Below are 13,758 nucleotides of genomic sequence, written 5' to 3' on the forward strand. Positions count from 1 at the left end.
AATTCTATACTACTTAGGAGCAAGATATGGCAAAGGGCTTTCCTGGCAGTAGGAAGTACTCAGCACTCTACAGCTCAGGAAAGCTTTAGTAAATCAATGCTGTCTTACTACTCCAACAGCAAGAACTGTTTCCCCAATGCAGGACTCTGCACAAGAAAGGAAGGACAGTAACTGTTGCCCAGAAGGAAAAACTACAGAACCTGTAGGTGCAAAAAGCATCTAATTTGGGTGGAGCTCATCCAGCTACTGTGTGTCACTAGGGTATACAGTGATGGCAGTAAAATCCAAAAGGGAGTGAGAAATGAGGAAAAGAGTTCTCTGCAACAACCTCAAATGAAAAGGTCTTAACTTGAATTGACAGACTTGCAGCAGTAATATTTCCTAGCAACATTTTCAGAATTTTAGTTGCACTACACTTTCTGTGAGGAAAAAACAATGCTAGTAACATTTGTGTAAATAACTTCTGGTAATTTTTAAATGTAGATATAATAACAAATCAATCCTACAGACTTGTAAATCAAAACTCTGGCAGACAACTGTGGTAGAAAAAACAATTTTCTCCTTTCAGCAAGAAGGCTGAGTATGTACTTCAGTGCATGGAGGTGTGTGATGTTACAAACCACTCCAACACTTCAGTAAGTATGAGCAGTGAACAGGACTGTAACACAGTGAACAGGAACGAAAAAGGAAAGCGGATCTTTTCAGATGCAGAAACAAAGTAATGACAGAAGGAAAATTTTAGGGAATTGAGTTTACTTATGCTCAATAATAAATTATTTGGAATTGAGTTTTTATTAAAATTTACATAACAAGATCCAAAATGTTTTATGACAGCTCATGAAGACTAACCCTGCTTCAGCACAAGTATTTAATGCACAGAGAGACACAGTTCCAGCATGGGTGAGAAGAAAAATGATAGTTCACAATGCAGCAGTGAAAAGGAAAACAGACACTCAGGAGTAAACTGTCTCACTTTACTTCTTTTCTTCAGCTCCATGTAAGCTGGTTTTAATTACATAGAGCAGATACCTAAAGCCAGGCATTCATGAGCATGTGGCTCTGATACACCTCATGAACTGGTAAGTACTACTCAGTCAGTACAACATTTTGTTTATTTTTTCATTTTATTTTATCTTATGGGTTCTACTATTTCTTAATATGCTTTTGCCAGTAGAAAGAATCAAGAATTTTTATTTTAGCCTGGGTCCATCTACCAAATGAGTTTTTAGGATAATTTATAATTATTTCATTTTGAACAACATTATTTAAAAATCTGCACGTATTTCTCACCATTTCTTACTCTGCAAACTGATATGCCCTGTTACATACCAGTCCTCTAGTAGAGATTACATTTTCCTCATATAGCATCACATTAACACAGAGAGAATACCTATGCTGTGACATTCTCCTTTCTTTGTCTAAAAAGAAATGTAGTGTATCAATTTCTAAAAATATGCTAATTATAAAGCCTCAAATTAATGGAAATGGCCTTACATTTGTGTGAAGAAAAGTAAACCTGTATTTTGAATTAATATTCTTCCTAAGTAGGTAGCATAAAAGTAAACCTTTCTTTCTCTTCTGAATTGAGAAGGGTATTAAAAGGATTATTAGCTTCTTGCTGACAGAGTAATTTTAACATATTTTCAAAAAATAACAAAAGATCTTTTTTTCTGAAATATACTAAGATATAACAAATACATTACAAAAAAGCCTAAACAAAATAGTATGTTCACCCATTATGTGCAAGTTCATGTTCCAGCTATATTTCACATGTTAAAAACTTAAACCCTACCTCCCTTTACCTCTCCCAAGCCAGTCAAACACAGTTAAATGCAGTCTCTTTCCTGAAAGCCAAGTGATGGAGATTCTCAAGTCTCTTCATCTGTTTCCAGTTCAGCTGTTGCTCCTTAATCTTTCTCTCTAGCTTCTATTAGCACATTGACGAATGTCTGAATATTTACTTCTGGAAAGGGGCAATAAAGACATTTAGAGTTACTTCTATTTCAAAATATTTCCATAACACAACATAGAGAATGTGAATATGAAAGTTTTACCGTTAAGTAGCTACCTAATTAATTAACTCATTCTAGTACCAGAAGCGTAGTTTGCATTTGTCCAAACTCATGCCCAATGACAGCTATGCAGTAGCATATGCCCACTTCTCTTTAAGTCCCTCTCATAATCTATTTCCAAAGGAGAAACTCTCATTTTGAATAGTGTATCACTATTCTCAACATTAATGACTATTTCTACAGTGACTGGAAAAAAGAAATTGACACTTAATGAACCAGCTCTTTGATAATGTTTCTCTTGTTATCCCAATGGGTTTTGATTCATTTGGATTATCTATTATAATGCCATCCAGGCTTGGTTCTGCATGCATTCCAGTTTTGGTTTTTTTTTTTTGTTTTTTTTTTTATGCTAATACATTCCCCTCCCACCACTGCAAATCCACCAGTACAACTCACAATACAAACTGCTAGTTAGAAACATGACCAAGGACAAACCTTTCAATCCAGAAATTTTTGCACTATTGAAACCTCCTCCCACTCACTGCTCCATCTAGTTGCCAAGAGGTACAGTATCCTCAGAGAAGCAACAATGCCTTTCTTCAGCTGATACAGATGTGAGCGAAATGAGCTCAACTCCCCTGAACTCCCCTGAACAGCTCACCCCATCTCTGCAACCTGCAATCTCCTGCTTATGTTACAGTAACTCATTTCACATGATGGAAACTCATCACCATCTTACTTTGAAGCGCTGGGTGATACGGAGCCAACTGCTTGAGCATCCTGGTCATTGTAGGCACATCCTTCCCTAGGAGTTTGTTCACAGTGTTGGGAGCAAGACCAACATCAGCTCCATCAAACATCTCTTCTGAGCTTCTGAACTGCTGGTGATCTTGGTACGAACCACCACCAGAAAATGAGTCCTGATGTGCACTCCAGTCTCTCTGGTAGGCTGATTTCTGATACCTGAATTCTTGACACCTAGATTCCTGCTTCCAGCTAGAATCCTCGTAACACCTATAGTCCTCATTCCACTCATTCCACCTAGTGTCCTGGTGCCACCTGGATCCACCTCTTCCTGAAACAGTAGAAATTGCAGAAGATGTACAAGTATTAACAGACTCATAGTTCTTGTAAGAGGAATAGTTTTGTGAAGTATAATTTGTAAAGTATCTTCCAGATGAAGGATATGAGGCAGAATAATTGGAATAGGATAATCCTTGGTCACTTATATGCCCTGCTTTGGTACACACTTGTTGATTGCTCCATTTTGTATTTTCTCTGCCAAATGAGAGTCTGTTATCACAGAGCTCAGTTCCTTGCACATCACTGGATATGTATTCTGCTGAGTGCTCCTTCACTGGGCAGCTCTGGTATGAAGAGACCCCGGGAGCCAAATTCATGGAGGGCGCGGAGTTCCTGAGCTGTCTCAGCCATTGGCTGACACCACTGGCAGGAATATCAGGCTCAACAGCAGGAGAGTCCCTGAGCAGAGACACATTCGCAAAGTTGTCAGGTGTCAGATGACAGGAGGATGATCCATCATCTGCTTGGTAACTGTTGGGGTGAGCAGGAGCAAAAGAAGCATCTTCAGAATACTCTTCATACTGAGACAAAAACCCTTGATTCCAGTCAGAACTTCCTGAATAAATAAAGGGTACTTAAGTTAGCAAAATATTAAAATACCAGCTGCAAACACAACTACTTTGAGATTCTATCATGTGTACTTATGTTCTTCTCCCATTTCTTGCCTTCATGTCTTAACTGAGTTTTGCATTTTTTTACCCAAAAATTCTAATAGTAAATAGATCAGGAAGGGTTACTGCTTGAATTTCCATGACCTTAACTGCTATAACACTGTTCAGTGAGACAGGGATGTTTTCAGACAGTTAAATCATTAAAGCTCCAGAAAATTATATCCTGAACTGACTCAGAGGGCACAGACACACAGTACACCAGCTAAGAAGTACACTGGCTGGCCATAAAAGTAAATTTTCACAATCTGCACAGGCTCCAGAGTAAACAAACTAGTAAGAAAAAAAATAAACTACCTTTGTATTCTACATCTGGCCCATAGTGTTCTGGGATGCTTTGCCTTTCTGGAAATTCATCTTGAGGTACTGGCACCAGTGGGCCTAAACTGTCGGTGTAGTTATCCTAGGTAAAGCAAAAGGTCAGAATGCCTGTTTGCAAATGCAAGAATTTAAGAACTTTACAAATTCTAAAAAGCAACAAATTTCCCATAGAAAGTTAGCAAAGTACAATTTTAAGTGATAGCAGAGTCCATGTGAGGGGTGTGTTGTTACCACATTGCACCACTATTTTCCAGTGTTATTTGAAGAGATACTTTCCTGGAGAACAGAAGGAGGTCTCTGGTGAAGACAATGTCTCCTTTCAAATTTATTGCCTCATCTCTCTTATCATCACCTGGCTAAAATATAAAACTGCTGCATATGCAAATCCTGCCTCCATCTGGGGAATGCAGAATGGAAAGCCCAGCTGAGAGATGAAGCAACAGAAACAACATTTAACTGGTGCTGGTGGCAGCATTTGCACAGAGATAGTTACTGCAGCTCACCTGACATGGAATAAAGAATTGAGAAAACAGTCTGAAACAGCTTTCAGAAAAAAATAAATCCTGAATTTTGTGAACCAGTAGCTGCCAGAGTGATTAATAATTCCTTCACAGATTCTGGTCCTTCTTCAGATTTCTTTTTCCATGGGTAGTCAACCTCTTTGCAAAAAAGCTATGGAGGCTTGTAAGGACCAACAGACAGTCAAGAACATCTTGCCTACCTTAATCTTAACAGATTAAAACTCCCAACTGAGAGCAAAGCTACAAGTTATGAGAAAGACAGGCCTACCCACAGGACCACAAAAGAAAAAAGTGGCACATTTGGGTGACACTTAAAGCCTCAATGATCTTAGAACAAAAGCTAACAAGCAAGGGACCACCACAAAAAGGACGACAACCTGTCATTGAGAAGCAAAATGTTGCCCAGAATAGAATACACACACACAAAAAAACCCCAAACAGATACATGATGATGGAATACTAAGAGAAATGTGCTATGTAATTAATATCTTTGTTACTTAAAAATTGTAAAAGAAGAAAATTGAAGTACATTTAACTGGAGATTTTGACCATGCCTGAACTGCTACAGGTTGGCAGGCTGTTAATACAGTGAGTTTAACCATCCCTTTCCTCCCAATTCTGGACAAGATTAAGTTACTTACTGCTGCTTTCTTTTCACAAAAGGCCTTCAAAGCCTCCATGAGTTCCTGTGTAATGCGAACAATGAGTGTTGCTTCTGAGTCTGAGGTGATGTGAAAAGTCTCCTGTCAAAAAACATGGTTAGAACTGGTCATTAGGATGCCAAAGGGTCAAATATGCAAATAGATCAAAGTTATACTTTGATTTTTGTATAACCAAATTTATACTATTGGTTAACATATGGCATATATGATAAATGTATACAAAAATATCAAAAAATAAAATTGGGAGCATAATTATGGCCTGATAAAAGGTAAAACATAAACTTGGATTTCTGTGCCACTCCTGTACTGTCAAGTCCCTAAAAATTTTGTTGCAGACAGAGAATGGCACAAGTCCTAAATTTATATTATCTGTGTAGAAAATTGAATAAAAAATAAGCTTCAGGCTGATTACTAAGTAAATGAATTTATAAGTGATTACAGTAAGTTAAAAGAACATAGGCAGTCTTTTGTAAGGAATAGCTGTGATTGCTGTTACATAAAAGTCAATTAACTATCAAGTTTCTCTCTCTTTCTGAAGTCACAAGTAACCACAGAGTGGAAGACATGAAGCACTCATCTCAAAACATTCTACTTCTGATTTTGGTGTGTAAACACAACTGGAACTCAAACGAAACCTTCCAATTGCCTTGGGCACAGGACATTACTTTCACAGAGTAAAAGTCAGATATTTTCATAAACCCAAAAGACAAAATGAGGCTTACTATGCCACTGTCAACAGCAACAGAACTGATAAACTTTCCCCAGTCACTCCAAGACCAGCAGCTGTGCTCTCTCTGGCAGCCAGACCAGACTGGCTTCTCTTGCTGAGCATTACCAACAATCCCATTAGATATGGGCAGCCAGCAGCACTTAATCACCATCAGTGCTGCTAATTAACACTGTTTGTCAGGGTGGCTCCTCCTCCTCAGCAAAGGGGAGAGCCACATCTAATCCAGCCAATTGCTTTGAGCTAAGCTACAGCTGCACTAACTTCTGAGGGCAGAGTCCACTAAAATAGAAATTAATGTTGCAGTCAAATGAGTTTGATCAGTAATCAGAGGCTCTTTCAAACAATATTCATTGCATTGTACTGGTGAAACATCCCAACTCTCATCATAATTATTTTACATACATACCAAGAACTCCAGAGCTTTCTGTTTCCGAACAGGATCATTCTGTGGGATTGAAAATTAAGGAAAAAAAATTAAAAGACTGAATTTTACAGCAGTTGTTGCATCATCTTGTACAGAACAAGATATTTTAATCTTTTATCCAACAACAAAAGTCAACACAAAGAAAAGATAATTTTAGGTCAGAGCCATAAACATGTAATGTTAGATCCTCAGTATCAGTTTGTTAGCAGCTACACAAACACAACTGCTTTCCTTCCAATACCAGGAAGAACACATTTCACATCTAAACCACACACCTACAGAAGCTATCTTCCCCACCCTTTCCTCACTCAGGAACAAAATCATATTTTAAAAAGTCAAGTGCTCAGCTGCATTTAGCACAATATCTGACCAGCCAGACAACCAACTCTGCCACTAAGATAAAAACAAGGCATTCTCAGTGTTTGTCTCCAGAGCTAATCAAGTGAAATAATTTTGAATTTTGCCTTCGAGTTAGAAAAAGGGATTGTAAATCTTTAGATGCATCTTAAGATTTAAAACAAACTTTCAGTATAGAATAGTCTTGATCTGAAGAGAGACAAAACAGGGAAGGGGAGACTGCAGCACAGGCTGGGAGACCTGGCCTGGAGACACTGGCTCTAAGACTCAGTGGCTTTGAACAGGATTTATGAAAGCTAAGGCGAATGTACTGTATTCTCTTCCCCTCTGCTGTGATGAACACAAAACTCTGACTCATTAGGTCAATTGCGTCTGCAAGAATATTAATAAAATACTAAATGAAGCCAAAGAATAAACATTTTCCAGAAAAAAAATAAAAACAAGCATAAAGAAACTGCTACAAAATGAGAACTTGTGGGTATGTGAACCCCTGTGTGGAGTTACTGCCTCTACATACCTCTTGCTTATAATCATCTTCCCACCTTAAAAGAAAAAAAATTACAGTATTAAGATGCATTCTAAAAATTACTAAAACACTAAGTTTACTCAAAATATTTCAGTTTCCAAATTTTTATCACTTACCAATACTGGATATCTTTCTCTAAGAAATAACAGTGTTTTAAATATGCTGTAAAGGTCCTTATTCTGAGTCACTCTCAGAGAGACCTGCAGTGCAGATGAACTTCTTTACAAATCAGCTAAAGGACATGACTAAAATAATGGTGAGTTGGGCTTTTTCTTCCTATATAAACAGCTGTTTATAAAACAGTCAATGATATCCCACATAGAATGGAAGCAGCTTGAAATTTTAATTGCAATTACTTTCTGAGTGCAGTATTTCAAAAGCCATAGCTGCTACTTCCTCACAGACAAAAAGGAACAATTTACAGAAGCAAAGTACACTGGAAAGACAATATAAAATATTTTCCAATATGTCATATGTTTGCTACAGAAAAACAGGTTAAAATTTTCTGTTTTGATTCTCCTGTGCAGGTAGTACTCTCACCTTGATTTCTTCTTCAATGGGGCTAGAAAATAAAAAAGAATTATTAGCAACATCACAAGGTTTGCACTGTACTTCTGCAACAGAAGCATTAGACAAATAGAACAGTTACTGGCTGTGAAGTGGCTGTGGTTTCTGCAAAGGGCAGGATTCAGCAGCAAATGGCACACACACCCATCTCAGAAACCAGCAGGCATCCTTGCTGAAAAGTCTGTGGGAGACCTGTGCCCTGAAGGCTCTGCAGGGTACCCTACAGCACCTGCGCTCAGGCACCTGAACCCCACACAAGAAGGCTGTGTGGAATAAACTGAGGTGTGCCTGTCTCCTCCATGAAAAAAAGTTACAAGGTCTGCATGTGCGTTTTTTCCACGTAAATACCAGTGAACCTAAAAGCTGTACATACAATAGCTAAGTTTCTAACAAGAAGTTACAGGGGTTGGAATGTGTGATTATCTCACCTCTATTAGTGTATAAGCATGAGGAGGGAGGCAGGGAAAGCTCTGCAAAACAAGGCAGTCTAAAACAGTACCTATGCTTCAGAGAACCAGCTACTGCAGGGTACATAACTTCTCACTTCTTAAGCATTGTGTTCCAGGATAAGCAACAGGACATGTAATAATTCTCTGCACAAGTGACACCTTTGGCCCTACGAGACAAGGCCAAAAGCCTTGTGTTACCATGTTAACCAGTTCCCATTGACACAGTTAACACATGCTGATGGAGCTGTTGATGTCCATTTCATCACTCATACCTGTGTACTAGCAGCCTTTCTGAGCTATATCCCCAAACTCACCCTCACTGTCAGAAAAGAGTTTTGACATCTGCCAATGTGATCTAGTCTAAAGTTACTTACTGCTGCTAACCCAGTAACCACGATTTTCTTCTAAATAACCAGACGGGTTTTTTGGAATTCACTTTCTAACCAGAGCAAACCTTTATACTGAAAGGCACAACACTTTTGCAGGTAACTTCCCTCTTGTCCATTTTTTCAGTTTCATATCCTGTAGGACTGGGTGGGATCACTCTTTTTCATGTTCTAGATTGATATTTGACCGTGTCTTCCACTTCTACAGAAGTCTGCTGACCTGACTGATGTCAGTTGACTCTGAACTGAGAATTACTCAGCTAATTATCAGGTCACACTCCCTCTTCTTCACAAGAGACACAGAGATCAAAGACTTTTGTCACCTTGTTTTGCACACCAACATTCAAAAGTACAAGCCACAGAAGCCACCAACGACCAATAAAAAGAAGAAAAAAAAAAAAAAGTACTGCTGTGGCAGGCTCCTACAGCGGGACTCACGCTGACCAATTCCGTAGATCTTTGAAACCGTCACCCACTTCAATCAAACCCACCTTCCTTCTGATATTAACACGAGGGTCAAAAGGCAGCAAGGAGGTATTCCTCCAGACTGGCATCATTAAGGATCTATAGCACACCTACAGTAACAAAAGATGTAACTCAGCCATACTGTAAGAGGGAAGATGCTGGGTTTATGTTTGTGGGTTTGGTTTCCATCACTTGTTCCAATGGATTTGCTAAAGAATGGTAATTTCCACTTTCACCAGTGATTTAGCATAAGTCTTCTGATGATGTAAATGAGGTGGAGAAGACTCTACCAGCTTATTCAGAGAAAGCCATCAAGTACCACTTTTCCATACTTTTTTACTTTCCTTGATGAGCAAATTACTGCAGTTATCATAAATACTTCCGGAACCAAGAAGTTAAAAAAATCTAAGGAAGACTGGAAGTCTGGCAATCTCCTTCTTTCATCAATTCAAAATCACAAAAACCAGAAAAATCTCTGAAAACATTTTGTGGTGTTACAAGCTGAATGTTTTACATCAGTCAAACCCTTTGAGTTCAACCAGTAAGTCAAATTAGGCCAAATATCAATTACATCAAATCTACTATTCAAGAAATTCACACACTTACATGAGGTAGCTGGTCTTATGTAACCTTCCGTCTAAAAATATAAAAAGGTTCATATTAGACTTTCTGACTAAAATTTCATAACAGTATCTACTGCAACTGCCTTTAGGAAAGGAACAAGTACTTTTATTTATGCCAACATAATTAAATTGAATTGAATTCCTCACACACAGATATAGACTTCTGTAAATATAAATGAAATCTGAGAAAAAATTGCTTACATTTGAAAAAATTTAAGTTGCAAAAATTAAAAATTATTGAAGTTAAAGTAATAAAATTTCTGAATCACTGAATTCAGACTGAACAATTTTCAATTTAAAACATCTAAAACCTTAAAAATATAAAGCTTTGGCTTTTTTCAGATTAATTTTAATACTAATGTTCTTTTCCCTGGATCTTTCAGGGCAACCTAAAGGAAAGCCTTAGTTCAACCCACTATTACACTTCCTAGAAACACACAGAAAATTTAAGGCTTTGCCTGCAGTACTTTTAAAATTTACTCTATTAAACATAAATGCACTGATAAAAGACACATGAAGAAAAATTTTACATTTACTTCCCATTACCTTATACATTTTTAATCCTTCACTCTTCTCCAGCTCTCCTGCTATTCGTCTGAAAAACGAGACTTTGCATTCTTTTGTATCTTTTGTTTTTTTCTTTATTTTATCTGGAAATTCTTTAGACTGTAAACAAAACCAGCTTGAAAAGGTTAATATCAAAATATATCACAGTATTAAAAATTTTACACATTTCACCTTCTGGACAAGCTTCCAAAAGACTGGCAAACATTGATTTGAATATTATGAACTAATTTTTTCTCTGCAACGTATCTACTCAAATTTAAAAATTTCTAAAGTAGTCTTCAAAACAAAAAATGGATACCATGCAAAGCTTGCTACCAGAAGGAAACACTCCCTGTACCAAATCCAGCCATGCTACGGACATGCTGGGGAATAAAAAAGAATCCCATTGTTTTTGGAACCTGATCCTGAAAGCAATCTAAACACTTAGGAACAGATATTGGAGCTGAAACAGACAGGCAGCCCTGGACTGCACTGCCTCAACAGCCCATATCATCAGAGCTCCTCATGTTGGCCTGACCCACAGAGAGTCAACTATACTGGCAATTTATTATATGGGGGTTTAAACTTCAAATGATCTAATTACTCAGGAAAAAAAAGGGGTGCATCATAATGAAATTTTGATCAAAATGCATCAAAATTACTCACAATGTATTCTCTTCTGTGTTTATATCCACTAAGATGTTCTATCATAGGTGCCACCTCTGAATTGCACCCACACAGCCTGCACTCGTAACGTGGCTCTCTTCTTCCATCAAATCTGACTTCAACCACATGTTCTAAACCTGTAAAAGCAAGAGTTACAAATATCTCTATTTTACTACAGACTACTGAAACAAATGTACTCTTTACAATGCTGCTCATCAAATTCAAAATTAATATGTGAAATTATTCCATTTTCAGAATTTGATACTCCTTCAGGATCCCTTCAACACTTCTATGGACTCATTACCCAACCAGCTAAATTCATCTCTTTCCAATATCTTATTCTGAAAAGAAATACACCATCTATGGCAGATTTCAAAGCCCACCAAAAATATTTAATGCATCTTTACTCCTGTCTGGGATATTTTTTCAAGAAACTAAGAAAGAGAATGAGAATAGGAAATGCCCTACAAATGTCTAGATTTAAAACCTGCATTTAAAATACCTAAGTCAAAGATAATTTGGACAGTATCTGAGTAAAAGCAGATGTAGGAAAGACATTAATCACTTCACAAAACTGAATCTTTCACAATCTGGAAATGTTCCATAAACTTTTAAGGATCACAAGAGTGAAAATGGGAATATTCTTCATTTTTCCTAGAAATTACTGAGACAGCTCCTTTAAAGTGTTCAGAAACCTTCAAGTTTGAGGCTTCTTACCTAGCATGAAAAGTTTTGTTCTGAAAAGCTTGAACATAATAAATTTAAAAGCAGTTTAAAACAAATAGGAAAATCCTGCAGCTGTTCCCTTATATCATAATTTCCAGTACTCTGTATTCTGATGGGTTGATCCCAGCCAGCAGCCAAGAACCACATAGCTGCTTGCTCACTCACATCCACACCCCTCAGCAGGGTGGGGAGAACACAGGAAGAACAAAAGCAACAAAACTCAAGGACTTAAAAGACAGTTTAATAAGTTGAGGAAAGAGGGGTAAAAAAACCCCAAAACCAACTAACATGCAAAAACCCATCGCTCACTGCCCCACAGGCAGACCAATACCCACCCACAGTCTCTGAACAGCCACCTTGGAAGTTAAACCCTGCTTCCCCCCTTCTTCTTTCTTTACCTCAACTGTGATTACTGAGCATAACATCTCATGGTACAGAATATCCTTTGTGCCAGTTTGGGTCAACTGCCCTGGATGTGCCACCTCCCAGTCTCTTGCCCACCCCCAGCTTATTCAAGGGTGAGAGCCCAGAACAACAAAACAGTCTTGATGCAGGTGCACTGCTCAGCAACAGGAAAAACCACTGGGGTGTCATCAAAACTGCTTCAGGCACAAATCCAAAACATACAGGCTGCTATGAAAAATTCAACTCCATCTCAAACCTGCTAAATTATCATACTGCTAAATCTTAACTCAGAAAATAAATTATCACCAAATGAACTGAAACTGTTCTTGCAACTGAAGTGTTTTCTATTACATATGCTTATAGTAAAGTATTCATGTTAAAAAGCCTAGGAATTTATTAGGTGGAGACAATGCACTAAACAGAGAAATTTTCTGCTAATACTAGGAAATTTGCTACTTAGGCCTTCATCAGAGAACCTATTTCTCTAGGCCACCATGACACACTTGGAACACTAAGGCCACTGACAAGCAGCCTTGCTACTCTCCCAAGGGTTTCTAACCTAGCAGTTAGGAAGAAAGCATTAAAATTAATCTCACTACTTCCAGTACAGCCAAGGACAGTGAGGAAAAATATCTCACAGAGTAGAAATATCTGTATATCCCACCAAATGGAAAGCCACAAAGAACCATGACTGATAACAAGTCACCAGTGGCATGAGGTCCAGTTGGAGGCCAGAAGGTAGCAGCGCACCCCAGGGGTCAGTACTGGGTCCCGTCCTGCTCAAAACCTTCATTAATGATCTGGATGATGATGCAGAGCACAACCTCAGCAAGGCTGATGATGACACGTAACTGGGAGGGATGCAGATACACCAGAGGGTTGTGCTGCCACCCAGAGGAACCCTGAGTGCCTGGAGCTGGGCTGGCAGGAAGCTCCGGCAGATCAACAAGGGCAAGTGCCAAGTCCTGCATCAGAGAAGAACAAGCACCAGGGCATGCTGGGGGCTGGCTAGCCAGAAGAACACTGGCAGGAAAGGGCCCAGTGCACAGCAGGCTGAAGATGAGCCAGCAAAGGCTGACAGTATCCTGGGCTGCACAAGGAGGAGTGCTCACAGCAGGCTCCTCTCAGCACCAGTAGAGCCATTCCTGGAATGCTGTGTCAAGTTCTGGACTGCACAGCACAAGAGACATGGGTATATGAAGGGCCATGAAAATTACAACGGTACTAGAGCATCTCTCCTATGAGAAAAGGCTGGGAAAGCTGGAACTGTTCAGCCTCAAGAGGAAATCTCATCACTGTGTATAAATACTTGAGATGAAGGTCCAAAGAGGGAGCTGTTTTCAGTGGTGCCCAGTGCCAGGACAAGAGGCAACAGCACAAGTGAAGCAGGAGATACTGTCTGAAGATCAGGAAACCCATTCTGACTGTGCGGATGACTGAGCACTGGAACAGATTTCCCTGAGAGATTGTAGTTTTTCACCCTGGAGATTTTCAAAAGCCATTTGACATGGTCCCAGACAACCTCCTCTGGGACTTGAGCAAGGGTTAAGATCAGTATTGGCCCCTCCCAACCCTTCTGTGACCTGGAAAAAGCCTCTTTACTTGAATGGCTCCTTCAGGA

General features: G+C 38.8%; 1 protein-coding gene across 2 annotated transcripts in view; it reads right to left on the reverse strand.

Moving 5' to 3' along the window:
* Nucleotides 1–773: 773 nt before the first annotated feature.
* Nucleotides 774–13,758, reverse strand: part of LOC134422471 (uncharacterized) — a 28,255-nt gene continuing 15,270 nt past the window's right edge. For both annotated transcript variants that reach the window (XM_063164573.1, XM_063164580.1), the window contains 10 exons: nucleotides 11,007–11,143; nucleotides 10,341–10,460; nucleotides 9,778–9,808; nucleotides 7,845–7,866; nucleotides 7,296–7,320; nucleotides 6,404–6,442; nucleotides 5,247–5,348; nucleotides 4,061–4,166; nucleotides 2,752–3,651; nucleotides 774–1,963 (listed from right to left, as the gene is read on the reverse strand). In XM_063164573.1, coding sequence (XP_063020643.1) covers nucleotides 1,908–1,963; nucleotides 2,752–3,651; nucleotides 4,061–4,166; nucleotides 5,247–5,348; nucleotides 6,404–6,442; nucleotides 7,296–7,320; nucleotides 7,845–7,866; nucleotides 9,778–9,808; nucleotides 10,341–10,460; nucleotides 11,007–11,143 — 1,538 coding nt within the window. In that variant the 3' untranslated portion in view covers nucleotides 774–1,907. The remainder of the gene's footprint in view (nucleotides 1,964–2,751; nucleotides 3,652–4,060; nucleotides 4,167–5,246; nucleotides 5,349–6,403; nucleotides 6,443–7,295; nucleotides 7,321–7,844; nucleotides 7,867–9,777; nucleotides 9,809–10,340; nucleotides 10,461–11,006; nucleotides 11,144–13,758) is intronic.

The sequence above is a fragment of the Melospiza melodia genome, chromosome 1, assembly GCF_035770615.1.
Source record: "Melospiza melodia melodia isolate bMelMel2 chromosome 1, bMelMel2.pri, whole genome shotgun sequence".
NCBI lineage: Eukaryota > Metazoa > Chordata > Aves > Passeriformes > Passerellidae > Melospiza > Melospiza melodia.